Raw genomic sequence first — 20921 nt, 5'->3', positions numbered from 1 at the left:
ACATAACAAAACAACAAACATACATTTGGTCATCAATTTCACATTTCAGAAAAATAAATTACAATAGTTACAGGTCTTATTATACAGCAATGGTTCAAGAGTCACTTTTCTGATTTATAAACACAATCCATTTTTCCCAAAACAGAAAAAAAAAATCTTTTTTTGGGGGGGGTTTAACTTTGTTGGTTGAAAGATTCTTTGTGTGTTGAATTGTTGAGTAAAATGTTGAAACCAATTTCTACACGCTTTTGTCTCCGTACAGGGCCACTAATATGTCTGCAAGGTTAGTCTCGGGCTTCTCCAATGGTTTTATTTTATTATTATAGTAAGTCCTGGCCTGTAGGTATCTTAAAGAAATCAGCTTTTCTTAGGCCATATTTTAAAGAGATTCTTCCAAAGCTTTCAACTTCCCCTTTTGATGTGATTGTACAAAGTAATACCAGCATAGCTCCAGGTTTTGAATCTCGTATTGGTCTCAGCTGGTTTGAAACTTGGGTCTGAGCCAATCCATCTAAGTTGTCTAGACTGTCTTTCAAGTGTTGGGGATTTACACTCTCTAAACCAGATCTTGAGGGTCACTTTTGTCCATTGATTTAAGCTGTTGAGATGGGTTTTATACAAAGTTTTACTGCCAATTACAGATTGGAGTGGTATGTTTAACTGTGAAAGTTCAAGATCCTTCCATTTTGCTACATTGCTCGGATTACAGCAGCATGCTAGGGCTCTTAATTGTGAAGCCTTGTAATACTCTAACAGGCACGGTCAAGATCTACTACCTTTGTTTTTATTCAGCTGAAGTGTTTTAAATTGAACCGTTGGCTTTTTGCCCCATCTCACACACACGCACACACAAATCTTGAGATCAATTTATCCCATTCATTAAATTGCTTGAGACTGATTTCAACAGGTAAAGATTGAAATGAGTATAAGAGACAAGGAAGTACATTCATTTTTATTATATCTATTATTATGCATACCTAGGGGGATTTGTGAACACCTGTCCATGTCTAATCTAATAGCTTTAGTTATGGGGTCATAATTAAGATTGTATATTTGTGACAGGTCTTTAGGTATTCGAACCCCAAGGCATTTTATATTTGTTGATTTCCATTCAAATTTAAACTTTCTTAAGATCTCTTTGGGGGGTGAAATTATAATTCAGCACTTGAGTTTTTTGGACGTTCAATTTGTGTCCAGAGTATGTTTCAAATCTGTTGAGGGAACTCATTAGTTGAGGGACACTAACCTCTGGTTCAGTGGCAACGAGCAACAAATCGTCTGCATATAGGCAGATCTTCTGGTCAGGGCCTCCCATTTCCACTTAATAGTCACATTGTCCCTGATTAACTGGGCAAGGGACTCTATTAACAGGGTGAATAGTACAGGGCTCAGGTGACAGCCCTGGCGGCAGCCTCTTTCTAACTTGATGGTCTGTGAAAGGTGTCCGTTCATTTTGATCCCCACATTTGAGAATGTGTAGAGGGTTTTAATGGTTCTTATAAAATTATCTTCAAAACCAAATCTTTTTGAAACGGCAAACAAATATTTCCATCGTACGAGTCAAATGCTTTCTCAGCATCCAAGATAATTACCATGGCTTTCTTCTTCTCTTTAACAATATTATCGATTATATGTAAAACACGTCTGATATTGTTGCGTGCCTGCCTGTCACGTACAAAGCCAGATTGGTCTTTGTTCACCAGTTCTGGCACAATGCCTTCCAACCTTTTGGCCAATATCGACGCATACAGCTTGTAATCTACATTTAAAATTGATATGGGTCGATACGAGCCACACTCTTTTCTATCTTTACCCTCTTTGGGGATGACGGACATTATTGGCTCTCTCCACAATCTTGGGGGTTCACCCCCTTTTTGAGTGTAATTAAAGCACTGATGTAGGACAAGTACTATCTGGGTTTTAAATGCCTTGTACCACTCTCCCGAATACCCATATGTTCCTGGCATCTTATTAGCTTTTAATATGGCAAAAGCTTTTAACATTTTTTCCTCAGAAATTTCTTTCATCAGGTCATCATTCTGTTTTTTACCAATTGAAGGTAGGTCCATGGATTCCAGAAAGGTGTCTATTTCTTGACTGGTGGTTAAACCTGGTTCTGTATACAGGGTTTTATAGTATGTTTCAAAAGTGTGTTGAATCTCCTCTTGTCCATGATAAATTTGCTTAGTTATAGGGTCTCTAATTTTGAATACCGCTCTTTCTGCTTGTTTCTTCCTTAATCTCCACGCTATGAGTTTTAAAGCTCTGGGACCATTTTCATAGTACTTTTGCCTAGTGAATCCAGCTAGTTTTGTTTATTTGAGTTAAAGTGGTCTCCTTTTTTACTTTTACTATGCTCTTTCTCTAAATGTTCTAATTGTTTTAGTAGCTCATACAGGTTTTTCAGTTTTTCTTTTTTCCTCTGTGATGTGAAGGCTAAGAGTTTACCCCTGATCACAGCTTTTGCAGCATAACACAGAACGTTTGGAGAGAATTCCCCATTGTTATTGTTGTTCATGTAATCCTTAAACATTTTTTTAAATAAAAAACACACCCACTTTATCATTCAGAATATTAGTATTTAGTCTCCAAGTTGTGTGTTTTTTTTGCGTTCGGGTGGATGGGTTAGTTAGACAGGGGAGTGGCTCTAATTCTGCAGTCTGCTAGTCTGTCTTTCTGAGTTATACATAACTTTTACTTCACTCTGTTCTAGATGTCCCTTAATCAGAATATAATGACCTTCTTTATCCCAAATTTCAGAATTTACTTTAATGTTCAACCTGTTAGGGATTAATATAGCCACACCTCTCTTTCTTCCTTTATTATATGATGAGACAAAAATTGTTTTTGAGGCCCATCTTTGTGAGCTTTTCATCCTCAGCTTTATCAAGATGTGTTTCTTGCCAAAGTATTATATCCAGCCTGTCCCTTTTCATTTGTGCAATTACCTTTCCGCTTTTAACTCTTTGACTGACAGACGTTTTCAGAAAAGGTTGCCGTGGGTGCCAGCCGATTTAACTCTTTCACTGCCACTGACGTTTAAAGACGTCAAGTAAAAACCTACGGAGCACTGCCAATGACGTCAAAAGACGTCATCCAATTTTTTTTTTCTTTTTTAAACGGGTGGGGGGAAGCCTTCCGGAGATATGCTGAAAATTTTAACCAGGTTTTTTGAGCCTAATGACTATTTTTGGCCCCTAGAGGGCAGCGATGACTGTCTTTTGACAAGATCGGGTGGGCGTCAGTAGAGGCGGAGCTAGAGCGTCAGGAGATCAGAATGGAAAACAAAGAAAAATGGCGACCGGTTTGCGAGGAGCTCACGCCCGAGCCGTTTTATTTCAAAGACAAAAGCATCGACCAAAAAGAGCACATTGATGACAACGATGATCATCATCGATGATGATGATGATGATGATGGTGACTCCGTGGATGGAAAGCATTGACGCGGCAGGAGAATACGTGGGGGGGGGGGGGGCGCTAGATGGCTGAGGAGGAAACGCAGAAGGTGCCCGTTTGCAAAGCAGCTCTACACTTACTAGACAAAAGCGATCGACCAACACTAAAAGAGCACATTGATGACGACGATGATCATCATCGATGATGATGAAGGTGAATCCGAGCTTGACGGCGAAATTGGAACCGCTGACGCGGCGGCTATGACGGCGTCGTAAACGCAGAGCACAATCGAGCACGCACAGGCGGACGTTCGATCGGACGACGGAAAGTGCCCCGAGTCCAATGCATGTTCATCGGAGAAGTGTGTACAGTCTGCTACTTGCTATTTATTCCCCGGAAAAAAGGCCGTCAAGGAAGTGTAACGTTTGCACGTTGCACAATGTGAAAGTGAAAGTAAACTGCTGTGCGAGTCCTGGCGTCTCTTGCACGCAGGAGAGCGTTACAAAAAGAAAAACTGTATTTGAAACATCCACATAATTGTAAGTAGTACCACAGTTGCACACATTTGTAAATAGTTTGCGAAATTGTTTTGTCAAATTGTTACACTGTTGAATGGAAATAAACGTATTTTGCAATCAAAAAACACTTTTTCATTGTTGGTGAAAGCGTTTCACAGAAGTAAAGCACTATTTAGGTGTTTGTGGCATCATTCATGGACAAAAAGAAGTGTACAATTCACTAGAGTGCATGAAATAACATAGTTTCACAAAAAGCAAGAACGGAATAAGGTAGAAACAAACTTTTTTTCTGATGGAAGATGAGAGTCCAATCTTTCATTTGGTAGTATGTGTGTTTCCATAGTCCAAACACAACATTTTCTGTGGACCTTGAAAGATCAGTCAAAATGCTTAAATCGGCTGGCACTGGCGGCAACCCGTTTCTGAAAACGTCTGGCAGTGAAAGAGTTAAGCATTTTGACTGATCTTTCAAGGTCCACAGAAAATTTTGTGTTTGGACTATGGAAACACACATACTACCAGTTTGTTTCTACCTTATTCCGTTTTTCAGTAATCAACAATAGAAAATGGTTAGTTTCACCCAAATGCCCTGTTTTGAAACAAAATATGGAGAAATCAAGCTTTTTGTGAAACGATATTATTTCATGCACTCTAGTGAATTTGACACCTTTTTTTCCCCCATAAATGATGCCACAAACACCTAAACAGTGCTTTACTTCTGTAAAACACTACCACCAACAATGAAAAAGTGTTTTTTGATAGCAAAATAAGTTTATTTACATTCAACAGTGTAACAATTTGACAAAACAATTTGACAAACTATTTAAAAATGTGTGCAACCGTGGTAATATTTACAATTGTGTGGATGTTTCAAATACAGTTTTTCTTTTTGTAACACTCCCCTGCGTGCAAGGGGACGCAGCAGGATTTGCACAACAGATTAGTATCACTGCAATGGCCCCTTCGCGTGCAGACGCTACACTTTCTTGCTGGCTTTTTTTCCCGGGGAATAGCAAGTATATACTCCATTGTGTGTTTGGCCATGTTGCCATCAAGTCTACTCTCAGGATCATGATACGGTGATGTTACGGTGGTGTTACGTCTGGCTTCCTCATGTCCTTCAGTTCCTATACCGGGTGGTAAGAGATGTTCTGATCCATCGTATGCACTCCATTCATGGTGGAATCATAGTCCAGAACCAGTCTTCTCCGTGATCAGACTGTACCCACTCCTCCGATGAATATGCATTGGACTCGTCGTCCGATTGAACGTCCGCTTGAGCAGAAGTGCTCGGTTGTGCTCCGCATTTTCCGGCGTTAGCATCGCTAGCCGGTGAGGCTTTATAACGTGATCATAGCCGCCGCGTCAACGCTTCCAACTTCGGCGTCAACCTCGGAGTCACCATCATCATCATCGTCGTCATCAATGTGCTCTTTAGCACTGGTTGATGCTTCTCTTCTTTGAAAAAAACGATCAAGCGTGAGCTGCTTGCCACCGGTCGCCATTTTCACTTTCTCGGCCATTCTTCCCTCAACACTCTAGCTCCGCCTCACGTCTTCTACTACTGACGCCTACCCGATCTTGTCCAAAGAGAGTCATCGCTGCCATCTAGGGGCCAAAAATAGTCGTCATACCAACTAGATCTGCTTGATACTTTCAGCACAGCTGGCCAAAGCTTTCCTCCACCCGTTTCCAAAAAAAAACAAAAAAACTTGGTGAACGTCTTTTAACGTCTTTGGCGCTCCCCGTAGGATTTTACTAAACGTTATTTAACGTCAAAGAGTTAATTGGATTGTGTAAACCATTTACATTAAGTGTAATCACTCTATATTCCTGACTAATATACTCTATATTTCCTATTTTCCAAATGCCAGGCAGGAGATCTAGAGGAAGTTTGGAGGTTTATATAGTTAAAGAGGACATTAAATTGGTCTGAGAGGACAGGGTTAGATGGAGGCAACTGAAGGGAAAAGCTGAAAGGAAAATAAGAAGAACTATATTCCTGACACTGCATCTAATTCTCAAAAATATCGAAATCAATAAATTTGAAGACCAAATGTGAACATTACCCCTGACGGGACTCCCCAAAGGGCACGGTCAAACGCCTTCTACAAATCCACAAAAAACATGTAGACCGGTTGGGCGAACTACCATGCACCTTCGAAGGCCCTGCCAAGGGTGTAGAGCTGATCCACTGTTCCACATCCGGGACGAAAACCACACTGCTCCTCCTGAATCCGAGTTTTGACTTCCCGACGGCCCCTCCTCTCCATCACCCCTAAATAGGCCTTACCAAGGAGGCTGAGGAGTGTGATCCCTCTATAGTTGGAGCACATTCTCCAGTCCCTCTTCTTAAAAAGGGGGACCACCACCCCGGTCTGCCAATCCAGGGGCACTGTCCCCGATGTCCACGCAATGTTATTGAGGCGTGTCAACCACCACAGCCCCACAACATCCAGAGCCTTTAGGAACTCCGAGCTGATCTCATCCCCCTTTGCCACCGAGGAGCTTTCAAACCACCTCAGTGACCCCAGAGATAGGCCACCTCGGAGTCCCCAGACTCTGCTTCCTCAAAGGAAGACATGTCGGTGGAATTGAGGAGGTCTTCGAAGTATTGTCCCCACCGATTCACAACGTCCCGAGTCGAGGTCAGCAGCACCCCATCTCCACTATACACAGTGTTAATGGTGCACTGCTTTCCTCTCCTCACACGCTGGATGGTGGACCAGAATTTCCGTTCGGAAGTCGTTTTCCATGGTCTCACCGAACTCCTCCCATGTCAGAGTTTTTGCCTCTGGGACCACTGAAACTGCATTCCACTTAGCCAGCCGGTACCTGTCAGCTGCCTCCGAAGTCCCACAGGCCAAAAAGGCCCGATGGGACTCCTCTAGCTCGACGACATCCCTGGTGTCCACCAGCGGGTTCCATTATTGCCGCCACGACAGGCACCGACCACAGCTCCGATCGGCCGCCTCGTCAATGGAGGCGCGGAACATGGTCCACTCGGACTCAATCTCCTCCCCCTCCCCCAGGACAAGGGAAACGTTCTGCCAGAGGTGGGCGTTGAAACTCTTTCTGACAGGGGATTATGCCAAATGTTCCCAGCAAACCCTCACAATATGTTTGGGTTTACCAGGTCTGACCGGCATCTTCCCCCGCCATCGGAGCAAACACACCACCAGGTGGTGATCAGTTGACAACTCTGCTCCTCTCTTCACCCGAGTGTCCAAAACATGCGGCCGCAAATCCGATGACATGACTACAAAGTTGATCATCAAACTGCAGCCAAGGGTGTCCTGGTGCCAAGTGCACATAGGGACACCCTTATGTTTGAACATGGTGTTTGTTATGGGCAATCCGTGACGAGCACAGAAGTCCAATAACGGAACACCACTCGGGTTCTGATCGGGTGGGCCGTTCTTCCCAATCACACCCCTCCAGGTCTCACTGTCATTGCCTACGTGAGCGTTGAAGTCCTCCAGCAGAACAAGGGAATCCCCAGAGGGACCGCTTTCCAGCACATCCTTCAAGGACTCCAAAAAGGGTGGGTACTCTAAACTGCTCTTTGGTGCAGAAGCACAAACAACAGTCAGGACCCGTCCCCCCACCCGAAGGTGGAGGGAGGCTACCCTCTCGTCTACCGGGGTGAACCCCAACGTACAGGCGCCAAGCCGGGGGGGGGGGGGGGGGTCAATCAATATGCCCACACCTGCTCTGTGCCTCTGACCGTGGGCAACTCCAGAGTGGAAGAGAATCCAACCCCTCTCGTGAGGATTGGTACCAGAGTCCAAGCCATGTGTGGAGAGTCTGACTGTATGTAGTTGGAATTTCTCTGCCTCACACACCAGCTCGGGCTCCTTCCTCGCCAGAGAGGGGACATTCCATGTCCCAAGATCTAGTTTCAGTAGCTGGGGATCAGACCGCCAAGGTCCATGCCCTTGGCTGCTGCCAAACCCACTATGCTCCGGTAGTGAGCCCATGGGAAGGGGGACCCACGTTGCCTTTTCGAGCTGTTCCCGGCTGGGCCCCATGGGTGCAGGCCTGGCCACCAGGTGCTCGCCAACGAGCCCCACCTCCGGGCCTGGCTCCAGAGGGGGCCCCGGTGACCTGTGTCCGGGCAAGGGAAACGTCTGTCCATATATTGTGTTCATCATAAGGGGTCTTTGAGCCGTGCTTTGTCTGACCCCTCACCTAGGACCTGTTTATCATAGGTGACCCTGACAGGGGCATAAAGCCCCAGAAAACATACAAGTCACGTTTCCACCGCAAGAACATCAGGGTGAATTTACGGGGCCTAAATACATAAACTCATCCACCTTCTTGGTTTCTTCTCCCTGTAACCTCACTCTTCCACTTGGGTCTCTCCCATTCACACACAGATTCTCCGTCTTGCTACGGCTAACCTTCATTCCCCTCCTTTCCAGAGCAAACCTCCACGCCTATAGCTTCTCCTTCACCTTCACCTGTTCACTGTTCTTACTACAGATCACAATGTCATCAGCAAACATCATAGTCCATGGAGATTCCTGTCTAACCTCGTCTGCCATCCTGTCCATTACCATTGCAAACAAGAAGGGGCTCAGAGCTGATCCCTGATGTAGTCCCACTGCCACTTTGACCTCCTCCGTCACACCTACAGCACACCTTACCACTGTCTTACAATCCTCATACATGTCTTGCACCAGTTGAACATACTTCTCTGCCACTCCAGACTTCCTCATACAAAAACAAAGTTATTCTCTTGGCACCCCGTCATAAGCTTTCTCAAGATCTCTAAAGACACAATGCAGCTCCTTCTCACCTTTTCTGTACTTCTCTATCAACATCTTCAAAGCAAAGACACTTCCATACCTCCACAGGTATATCATCAGGACCAAGTGTCTTCATACTCTTCAATGCCCTTCTCACTTCATCCTTACTAATCTTTGCTACTTCCTGGTCCACAACAGTCACCTCTTCTATTCTTCATTCTCTCTCATTATCCTCATTCATCAACTCTTCAAAGTACTCTTTCCATCTTCCCATCACACTACTGGCAACTGTCAACACACTTCCATCCCTATCCTTTATTACCCTAACCTGCTGCACGTCCTTCCCATCCCTGTCTCTTTGCCTTGCCAACCTATATAGATCATTCTCTCCCGCCTTACTGTCCAACCTAGTCTACAAGTCATCGTAAACCCCATTGTTTGGCCTTTGCCACTTCTACTTTCACCTTACGTTGCATTTACCTGTACTCCTGTCTACTTTCTTCAGTCCTCTGTGTCCCACTTCTTCTTAGCTAACCTCTTTCCCTGGATCCACTTCTGCACCGCCTCATTCCACCACCAAGTCTTCTTATCTCCTTTCCATCCAGATGACACACCAAGGACTGTCCTACCTGTCTCCCTGATCATATTTGCTGTAGTTATCCAGTAATCTGGAAGCACCTCCTGACCATCCAGAGCCTCTCAACTCCTTCCTGAAAGTCATACAACACTCTTCCCTTTTCAGCTTTCATCATTTTGTCCTCTGCTCTGCCTTTGCCATCTTCCTCACCACCAGAGTCATCCTACACACTACCATCCTATGCTGTCTGGCTACACTCTCACCTACCACTACTTTGCAGTCGCTGATCTCCTTCAGATTACACAGTCTACACAAAAGGTAGTATACCTGTGTACTCCTGCCTCCACTCTTGTTGGTCACCCTATGTTCCTGCCTCTTCTGGAAGAAAGTATTCACGACAGCCATTTCCATTCTTTTTGCAAAGTAAACCACTATCTGTCCTTCTGTAATCCTATCCTGGATACCAAACTTGCCCATCTTCATCTCCTCACCCCTGTTTCCAGCACCAACATGTCCATTGAATTCTGCACCAATGACAACTCTCTCACTTCTCGGGATGCTCTGCATCATTTCATCAAGGTCCAACCAAAATTGATCCTTCTCCTCCAGCTCACGTCCTACCTGTGGCGCATACCCACTAACAACATTGATCATCACACCTTCAATTCCTAGCTTCAGGCTCATCACTCTATCTGACACTCTTTTTACCTCCAGGACGTTCCTAACAAACTCCTCCTTCTCAATAATTCCTACTCCATTTCTCTTCCTATGTACACCACGATAGAATAACTTGAGACCTGCTCCCAAACTTCTCTTTGCTCCCTTTAAACACACAGTATGTCCACCTTCCTCCTCTGCATCATGTCAACCAGCTCTCTACCTTTTCCTGTCATAGTCCCTACTCTCAGTCCTAGACTCTTTGTGTTCCTCTTCTCTTTATTCCTATGAACACACCTTCCTCCTCTCCTTCTTCGATCAACATTAGTCCAGTTTCCACCGGCACCCTGTAGGTCACCAATGGCAGTCGATGTTAACCCGGGCCTCGACCAATCCGGTATGAAAGACATATATTTGATTTGCATGTTTGATTTGGCCAAAGTTTTACGTTGGATGCCCTTACTTTTTTTTTCTGAGAGAGCTCAGTATTGTTCATTCAGTAACCTTACCGATTCGACATGTCATCATCATTGCTCTCTCTCTCTCTCTTTTTTCTTTTTTTGTATGTGCATATGTGCGTGCGAGTGAGTGAGTGTGTGCTCATTATTTTACCTAAAACCTATTAAAAATCCCATACCGTTTACCTAAACCGAATACTTCAGAATCCCGCTAGAATCGTGAAGTTGTCAGAAGACCGGAGGAAGGATCAAAGTAAAGAAAGCAAAGTGAAATCCAGCACCGATCAGACATCACCTACTACCCATCGGGTTACCAACCAGAATCTTTCACCAACCCCAGATTATCTAAATTCCAACCAATTAGGGAGACCTCAAGAGACCAAAGGAAAGGCTGAGGAAAGGAAGGAAGGAAGGAAGGAAGGATAGATGAAGCAGAGTGAGATCCACAGACATCAGCCTCCACCGATTCAACGACCAGAGGAAGGCCCACAGCCCCCGCTCTTCCCATGACCCCCCATGACCATTTATCCGGGCTTTGGACCAGCACAAGAAGACACTGGCTTGTGGCCCCTTGCGGCTACATTAAAATATACACATGTGGCAATGATTAATTGTATTGATTTTTGAATAAATGTTAAATTGACCAAATTCTGAAATGCGGTATCGGCCCAAGGCTAGCGATATACAGGGCCAGTGCTGGTTCTGGCAGGGCCACCACCCGAAAAAGCTTCATTTAGAACCCTGCATTAGCTAAAGCATTAAAGCACAGTGTTGGCCACTTGATTGCAATGTTGAAACTTTTTTTTATGTATGAGCAGAGTTTTGCCGTAGTGGAAGTGGCTGCCATAAGTGAAGCAAAGCAAAGCCCCTCTCTCAGGTGTGCACAAATGAAGCGTCCGTGTCCACTTCGGCAGTGAAACGCTAATGAGTAAAGCGAGGCGAAACACTCCCTTTGCTTTTAGTGTAAATGTAGCATTATATTTAGGGTGGCTCGGTTTTCGTTTTCACCGAGTTTATGCAGTTAGTCAGAATAGGGAGTTTGGACATGTTTCTGTAAAATGGGTAAATGTCAGTTTAACAAGAATTGGCTTGAAAGAGTTTTCCAGCTAGTTGGAAGAGGTAGCAGGCAATAGGCACTCTGCTCGTTGCAAAGTATGCAATATATAAATATATATGCTATGAACGCTTGGTCCGCCACAAGCCAGTCGATGGTACTTTCTGCTCCTACCATGGTGGCCACGGGTTTCCAAGTTTTTGTCGGCCGGATCCCGACTACTCGGGGGCCGCGTAGCTAGTTGGGGCGGCCTCTCTGGCCACTTTTGCCCGCGCCGCCCCGAACCCCGGGTCCGCGCCTGAACCTGCGGTTCCTCTCGTACTGAGCAGGTATCGCCCTGGTCCGTCTTGCGCCGTAGAGCCAGTCCTTGTCCTGAAGTTACGAATCGGAAAAAAAATGTTCCGCGAGCGCCGCCAGAGTGGACAGCGGGCGAAGGGGAGGCCGAACCGAGGGGAATTCCGAGAACTAGAGCCACCGTCTGTCCCAGCCCCTGCTGTAAAATGGCTGACTTGGAAAAATTCTGAGAACCAACTGCAAATGGCTCATTAAATCAGTTAATTTTTCTCATTATGGTCTAAAAAAGGTCTAAAAAGAATGTCTGAAATTTAACTTAGTGATTCTTGCAAGAACTCTGTAGTAATCTTTACAAAAACAAATAGGGATGCTGCTCGTGCCCTAATAATATTGTATAAAGACAATAATGGTGCAGGTTCCACACACATACACAGCTGCATGTTATTCACAGTATTTCACTATTGTCTCGCACAGTTGTTGTCACAATGGTGAACTGAGCCTTTTGGTGATGCGTCTTTTATACCCAATCATGTCACTCAGCTTTTTCCGATTAACCTTTTCATTTGTGCAATGTACCAAACTGGTGTTTTTTTCCCCCGAAAATTTTCCTCCACTTTCCCACTCTTTGTTGTCCTTGCCCCATCTTTTTGGAGAAAAAATTTCGCCCCCTCCTAAGTGGGTGTGACAATCAGTGGTACTTTAACTTTAAAAGTGGTATCGAACATCCCTAGTTTTTAACGTTTTACAAAATGTCCCAATTTTATTGGAATTGTGGTTTGTTCAATGTATACTCACATGAAGTTTACTTTTACTTTCTCAGGGCTTAATATCAAGAACAAAGGAATTTGGAGAGGCCTACATTTTGATTCGCTCCAAGTTGGTCAGTCTCAGAGATGCCATGATGGCAACTAAAGGGCTCCAGCCTGACATCCTGGCTAAGAAAAGTCAGTTTGACCAATTCAGGGTGAGTTAAATTGTAGGCATGTTAGCCAACGGTTGCTTCAAAGACAACATACCATCCACCATTTAAACAGAGGTGGGCATTCCGTCAATATTGACAGCAGGTCTGTCAATCCGCCGCTTAGTTAGAAAATTGACGAACTAAAGCATTGATGGAAGGGGCGTTTCGTCCATCAATGTAATCGTCAATCCGTCAATAAATTTGTTAATCAGTCAATGACGGACGTCCCATTTTGCTGACGGCTTGACTGAATGACAATTGACGGAACACTTCGATTGACGAAAACATTGACGGACGCTCATTCTGCTGAGCAATCGATGAATGACGGATTGACCACTCGGTTTGAAATATTGACGGATTGACGATGAGGTTCGGAAGGCTGTGTTGACTGTTGACGATTGCGGAATGACGGACGCTCAAAATTCATTGACGTGCCCACCTCTGCGTTTAAACAAAGTGAGGTAGATGTTTACTACAAATGTACAAATATAAATTCCCTGTCTGCATTTTAATGAGTAAATTTAGGCTATGTATACATGTTCCTCCAAAAAATGCTATAAGCTTTATCAAAGGTTTTATGGTTGGCTTTTAAATTTAAAGATATTTGCAAATGCACACTACAAAATTGCCATGTTAATTGATAGGGTTTTTTTAATACAACCCTGTATTAATTTAAAAAGAGGGAGAGAAAATATTTACATTAAAATATTATTACGAGCTCCTTCTTCTCAGGTGATTCAAAAGGACCTAGAAGACTGTGGAGCCCACCTCACAGCTCTTGAAACTCTTATATCATCCTGTGACAACAACCGGACTCGGTTTGAAAAGCTGTATACTGACTGGAAACATCTTACCAAGACAATTGAGGTAGGATATATTTCTATATACTGTATTTTTTCTTTTTAATAGAAGGTCACTTACTGTTGTTGTCAGAAGAGTTAAAAGTACTATTCATATAATTTGTTGACTTACACCCAAACCAGTATTTTCCCATTGTAGCGATGCAGTCGAAGGATCACGGGGACGAGTCGGTGAACTCCGTTTATTAAAAGCAACCCTGACTGTTTGCTCCATATGATTTATTTGGTTGTTACTAACATAACTATGAGTTTAATTTTTCAAAAATCATTTTCAGTTCAATACATTTGTAGAAACTTTATTTGTATGTACGCCACTCAGTGAGTAGTGGTAGGGTGTCCGCTCTGAGACTGGGATGTCGTGGGTTCAATTCCTGGCCGGGTCATACCAAAGACTATAAAAATGGGACCCATTGCCACCCTGCTTGACACTCAGCATTAAAGGGTTATAATTGTGGGGTTGGATCACCAAATGATTCCTGAGCGCGGCTTCTGCTGCTGCTCACTGCTCTCTCAGGGGATGGGTCAAATGCGGAGAACAAATTTTGCCCCGCTTAAGTGGGTGTGACAATCAGTGTTGCTTTAACTTGAACTATCATTAGTTACGTCGCAACACATTCAGTGCGTAATGATGACTTAGAATGGCGGCTGGCTCTCTGCCGAGCAATGCGAAACGTGTTGCGAGGTACCGATCGCATGTTGTTTCTTTAGGAATGCTACAAGGTTTACCTTGCGGTTTCACATTGCTCGGCAGAGAGCCAGCCGCCATTCTACGTCACTATGAACTTGAATGCGTTGCTACGTAAATAACAATGGCAGCGTACGTCCCCAAAAAAATTATACAAAATGTAATAATGATTAATGATTTTAAAATAATAAATCTTATAGTTTTGTTAGTAATAACTAAATAAATCATAAAGAGCAAACTTGTCATTCCAGTCCGGTTTGCTTTAAACAACAAAAAATAGCAAGTTATGAAGAGCGCACACAGTTATCGCTTGCTACTCTAGTGTTGTGCTAATGTAGGGCACGTTCAGATTTATGCTCTGAGCGTGCAGTGGTGCACTTTGACCATCATAAAACTTTGATTTTCAGTTTTATAAACAAAGCTTTCCAAAAAGAAGAAGAAGAAAAGTGCTGGCATTCAACGATCAATAGCTGCGTAAAGACTGCACAGTACTTAGCTTGGCATGCTCTTTACAACACCTCAACAGCAATACTCAACAACAAAATGCTGAACAGTTCGTTAAATCGTCAAATCTTACCTGTTTCTATAGCCTATTCAACATGACATGGCACTGTATTTAGTGTCTTAGATTACTAAATAGCGTTCATGGGTGAGTTTGTAATATGGTAGAGTAGTTAATTACCCATAAAACCTAAAATAGGCTTACCATACAGTACATGAAGTGTCTGTTGCAAGTTGTGTTTTTAATTTTAACTTCAAACCAAGATTGACTTAAACAGTAAAAATTGACTTAAATGTTAAATAAGAGGGTGCCCATCATGTTTTACAATGTATAGTAAGACCTGCATAATAAGAGCATTAAAAACAGGCACTTGCACAAATACCACCAGATGATAATAATGGACACCAGCAAATTGTGGTACTGTACTGTTACAGAGAAAATAATCCTTGCCTTTCCCTACAACACAAATGTGTTGATCAGATTCATAATTCATAGATTAGTTGATTATTGAAATAATAGTTAGTTGCAGCGCTACAATATTTATTTGTTTGAAAAACACAAAATTATCCCCCTATATTTTGAGTACGAAAGAATTCCATGAAGTGTTGATTTGGTCTTTGACTGTTGCAGGAGTGATTTCCAACTGTTTCAGCTTTAGCACCCAGTCCATGTAATATTATAATTGCAGTTAAAAATAACACCAAACTGCGTAGTGCAACATTGGTCATTAAGTAATAGTTAGTATAGTAGTTAATAGTAAAAGTTTCATGATGTCTTAGGTTTTAAAGGTGTAAGGCAGTACCCTTCAAAGATGGTAGTGGTGGAGTTTTTGTTCTTTGCAGGTAAATCTGCACGAGAGTGAGCAGAGTATCGCAGATCATGCAAATTTCCATGACAGTCTCCTCAACATAGAGAAATGGATGATGATCATGACGCAGAAGCTGGAATCTTTCAAGAGCCCTACAGGAGAGTGGAGCATAGAAAGTCGCGTGCATGAAGCCCAGGTATGAATCTTTATGCTTACAGCTTTTTGTTTTATATTAGGGATGCACCGAAATGAAAATTTTGGGCTGAAAATGAAAACAGAAAATGAAAAATGCTTGGCCAAAAACCGAAACGCTGAAAGAAAAAAAAAGAAAATTGTTAATATCATTGCATTTATCATAATTAATTAAAATTATAATATTATTATAAAATATTTATTTAGCACTGGAAAGCACAATATAAATTGAAATGTGCCCACACAGCAGACATGTTGGCTAATGGTACATTAAACACCAAACAAGGGTTGAGCATTTTCGGGCGGTGCGATTGCACTTCATAGTCAATGTAGTTTGCACAGGCGGGCACAGATGCGTGCAGTGGTACAAAGTCCGGCGCACTTGAAATCTGCACATTCACATTTCACCAAAGTTTAAAAATAAATAAATACATTTGTTCACACCAGCTAATCGGCTTCGGGAACAGACTGCAAAGCTACACACAGCGTCCTGTACAGGTCTGTAGCCACCCGGCGAAACTGTTGATATCAATAGTGCTAACATTAGCTAAAGTATTTAACACGGCCAACGGGATGCCGGTAAAAATGTGGAAGCGTTCGAGGGGCTCTTATAAAGGGAAGGCGCTGCAGAAGAAAGAGTGGCTCACCTGTACTGCAGGACACGACAGTTCTGTCTTTTTTTCGACCCTCTTAAAAAGCGACACCCCTCTCCTCTGGTGTGCACAATGTCCCCGGGAACTGCTGCGACCGACCGGTGCAAACTCACACGGTGAAAAGCCAGCGAGAAGCGAGGCGGACACTCACACGCGCGTTCGCTGTTTAATTCAAACAGATGTGTTTGCTTGCAGCATTTTTTTTTTTGCTTGCGTCACCACAACATCCCATTTTCTTTCGACTTTAATTTTATTTTGACCGAATGCCGAAAATGGCTATTTTTGCCATTTTCGGCGGCCGAATATATAAATGTGTGTGTGTGTGTGTGTGTGTGTGTGTGTGTGTGTGTGTGTGTGTGTGTGTGTGTGTATGTGTGTGTGTATATATAAATGTGTATATATATATTTGTATATATATGTGTATATATATATGTGTATATATATGTGTATATATATATGTGTATATATATGTATATATATATATGTGCATATATATGTGTATATATGTATATATGTGTATATGTATGTGTATGTATATATGTGTATATGTATGTGTATGTATATATGTGTATATGTATGTAAATGTATATGTGTATGTATATATGTGTATATATATGTATATATATGTATATAAAAACACACACACAGGGTTGGGAGGGCTACTTTTAAAATGTATTCCGTTACAGTTACAAGTTACCAAATAAAAAAATAATCAGTAATGTAATCCAAGTACTATATTAAAAAATATGTAATTTGAGTACTTTTAATTACTTTTGGATTACTCAAAAAACAATATGCTAAAAGACAAAAACTAAATACTGTACCAATAAAATAACTTAATGTAACCTTGTAAAAGAAAGTGAGGTAATCAATTATCTAGTAGTTTATAGTTGTTTATTGAAAGTGCTCATGTCTTAGCAACATAGAAGGTTATTCAGCAAAATAAAACAGCTTCTTTAACAAGGTAGATGTGTTGGTTTAGTACACAGTATGGTCACGGTGCATATAATACAATTTTTAATACCAGTGCCCATTAAAAAAAAATGAAAACCATTAATTAAACTCAGGCAGTAAAATTGCAAATTCTAAATTAAAAGTATGTTTTTTCCAAAACAGTGTACAAAACAAAGTACAGTATGCCCCTTAAAGGGTAAACAAAAATCTTTAACCGGGCACTTGTTTTCTATTTTAACAAATCAGGTGTCCACTTACAGAACTTCAAAAAAATTTAAGATCAAAGTTCATGAAGACCATGAAGTAAACACAGTGAGTAGGCATAAGAAATACAAATTCAAGTATGGGCCTAAATAACAGTATACAAAATAGAAATTCGCCTTTGACAAACACAAAATCTCTTACATTTACAACAAAAGCAACTGAAACATTCTTAACTCTTTCACTGCCAGACGTTTTCAGAAACGGGTTGTCCCCACTGCCAGCCGATTTAAGCATTTTGAGTGATCTTTCAAGGTGCACAGAAAATGTTGTGTTTGGACTATGGAAACACACATACTACCAAATGAAAGATTGGACTCTCAGCTTTCATCAGAAAAAAAAGTTTGTTTCTACCTTATTCCGTTCTTCAGTAATCAACAATAGAAAATGGTTACTTTCACCGAGAAAACGGAGAAAAAGAGCTTTTTGTGAAACGATGTTATTTCATGCACTCTAGTGAATTGTACACTTCTTTTTGTCCATGAATGATGCCACAAACACCTAAATAGTGCTTTACTTCTGTAAAACGCTTTCACCAACAATGAAAAAGTGTTTTTTGATTGCAAAATACGTTTATTTCCATTCAACAGTGTAACAATTTGACAAAACAATTTCGCAAACTATTTACAAATGTGTGCAACTGTGGTACTACTTACAATTATGTGGATGTTTCAAATACAGTTTTTCCTTTTGTAACGCTCTCCTGCGTGCAAGGAGACGCCAGGACTCGCACAACAGTTTACTTTCACTTTCGCATTGGTCCGTTTTGCGTGCAAACGTTACACTTTATTGACGGCCTTTTTTTCCGGGGAATAAAAAGCAAGTAGCAGACTACACACTTCCTCCGATGAATATGCATTGGACTCGGGGCACTCTCCGTCGTCCGATCGAACGTCCGCCTGTGCGTGCTCGGTTGCGCTCCGCGTTACGACACCGTCATAGCCGCCGCGTCAGCGGTTCCAATTTCGCCGTCAAGCTCGGATTCACCTTCATCATCATCGATGATGATCATCGTCGTCATCAATGTACTATTTTAGCGTTGGTCGATGCCTTTCGTCTTGTAAGTGTAGAGCTGCTTGCAAACGCTCGCCATTGCCCGTTCCCTCCTCCATCTAGCTCCATCTAACGTCTTCTACTGCCGTGTCAATGCTTCCCAACCACGGAGTCACCACCCTCATCTTCATCATCGATGATGATCATCGTCGTCAACAATGTGCTCTTTCAGCGATGGTTTTGGTCTTTGAAAAAAACGGCTCGGGCGTGAGCTCCTCGCGACCGGCCGCCATTTTTCCTTTGTCTTCCATTCTCATCTCCTGCTCGACGCTCTAGCTCCGCCTCTACTGACGCCCACCCGATCTTGTCAAAAGAGAGTCATCGCTGCCCTCTAGGGGCCAAAAATAGTCATTAGGCACAACAGACCGGCTGGGAACTTTCACCACAGCTCCGGAAGCCTTGCCCGCACCCGTTTCAAAAAAAAAAAAATAATTGGATGACGTCTTTATACGTCATTGGCAGTGCTCCGTAGGTTTTTACTTGACGTCTATAAACGTCAATGGCAGTGAAAGAGTTAAACAAATCAGGAGGCTATTAATAAATAGATAAAAGACACCATTAATAAAAAAAAAATTAAAAAAAGTTCTACAAAAACATGTAGGCCTACATTAAATCAAAACCCTGCTTTGGGCAAAACCTTCTGTTATAAGGAAGGAGAACTTGCTCCATGTGGTCATCAGACAATCTGCTACTAGATGAGGTATGTTTCCACCATAACTTAAGAGGCCTTCAACTGGAGCACTGGAAGGTAGGGTAGTAGTGTACTTCATGAAAAGCTGCTTAACCAAAGGAAATGCATTTAGAGAATCCATCCTCTTCACATTATTATTCAGCAACCGCTGAACCTCTTCCTCTGCTGTGCTTCTGTCAGTGTTAGTCTTCCCGAACACGAAAAAATCATCATCTGATCCATCAGTCTCATTGATAGTGTTTGCTGCAGCTGTGGGAGGTGCTCTAGATTCCAAAGAGGCTGCCTCCTGAACCAATATGTTGTGCATATCTTGTTTCTTCTCAACTGGAAGCCAACAACATGCGAAATTTTGGCATAGTATTTGTTGCCATTTTTGCGTCATGGCTACTCAGCATGGCACCAAAGCGATGATCAATTGCATCAATGACTGCAGAAATCATGTTTGCTGTGTACGTCACGTGTGGAAGTTTCTCAGTCAGTTTTGATTTGAGGCTCAAGATTGTTGGAATGAGGAACCCAAGATAGCACTTTTGCTCTCCCTGCAGAAGATCAATGGATTGAGCAAGAGGCTGTAAGACAGCTACATATTCCCTGAGAAAAGTCATCTCATGAGGGTTCAGCCTCGCCACGCCCAATCTTGAGCAGATGTCGCCCAGCTGATCTTCTTCAAGTTCAGTCAGTTTGGCAATAGCCATGTATTCGGAGCTCCATCTTGTGATACATTGAACTGTCACCCTCATGCTTGCAATATCCTGTACAACTTCTGCAGCTGCTGATGAGCGATTTGCTTTGTTCCATATAGAAGCACATTTTCCCACTGCACTTCAGTAAACTTTACGGGACGGCCCTTTTGATGCTGCTTTATCCACTTCATTCATGGCAATCAGGTTTAGTGTGTGCGCTGCACACCGTTGTTGAGGGGTTAGGAATAATTGAAGGTCCTCATTTCCCTCCATCTCCAGTACCGTATCCATATCCAAAAACCTTACTCCATTATTAAAGTCATCTGATGCTTCCGCGTTGTTTAAAATTGACGGAAAGCCTTCACAAAGTTAATTCACTTGTCAGTAACTGTGGCCCTTACTTTGGATTGCAACTTGTAGTCTCCATGTATTTCACAGCAAGGACATCAAAGGGGTATGCCTTCCCTTTGCTCATGCACAGGCCTGTCCTGCCGACTTCCTTTCCAAAGTGTCTTTGGGATGTTTCAGTTAAGCAGCGTATTTTCTCTTGCTCCTGCAATGGCTTCACCATTGTGGGATCTTTTGAATTCACTTGCATGCAGCACCACACTTTCTAGATTGAACAATTTACTGTCCACCCAGTGCGCATTTAAACTAAGTAGGGAAAGTGGGGAGACATCGCTGCTCCAAATATCCATAGTGAATCTTATGGCCTGCACTTTTTCAAGCTTACTTGAAACATGCTCCGTCACTTTCATTTTGAGTGCGGGTATAGTAGTCTCTGCGATGCATCTGCGGCCAGGGAGCTTGTATTTTGGTACAGCATGAGCCATAAAAAGCTTGTATCCCACATTGTCAAGAAAGGAGATGGGCAGGTTACAGAGCACAATCATTTCCGTAATTTTCTTGGACA

General features: G+C 42.6%; 1 protein-coding gene across 8 annotated transcripts in view; it reads left to right on the top strand.

Moving 5' to 3' along the window:
- Positions 1-20921, top strand: part of syne3 (spectrin repeat containing, nuclear envelope family member 3) — a 148674-nt gene that overhangs the window by 103610 nt on the left and 24143 nt on the right. For all 8 annotated transcript variants that reach the window (XM_077575292.1, XM_077577705.1, XM_077576959.1 and 5 more), the window contains 3 exons: positions 12526-12669; positions 13399-13533; positions 15556-15717. In XM_077575292.1, coding sequence (XP_077431418.1) covers positions 12526-12669; positions 13399-13533; positions 15556-15717 — 441 coding nt within the window. The remainder of the gene's footprint in view (positions 1-12525; positions 12670-13398; positions 13534-15555; positions 15718-20921) is intronic.

This window comes from Vanacampus margaritifer, chromosome 1, assembly GCF_051991255.1.
Source record: "Vanacampus margaritifer isolate UIUO_Vmar chromosome 1, RoL_Vmar_1.0, whole genome shotgun sequence".
In the NCBI taxonomy this organism is placed as follows: domain Eukaryota; kingdom Metazoa; phylum Chordata; class Actinopteri; order Syngnathiformes; family Syngnathidae; genus Vanacampus; species Vanacampus margaritifer.
This window is presented reverse-complemented; position numbering and strand designations above follow the sequence as displayed.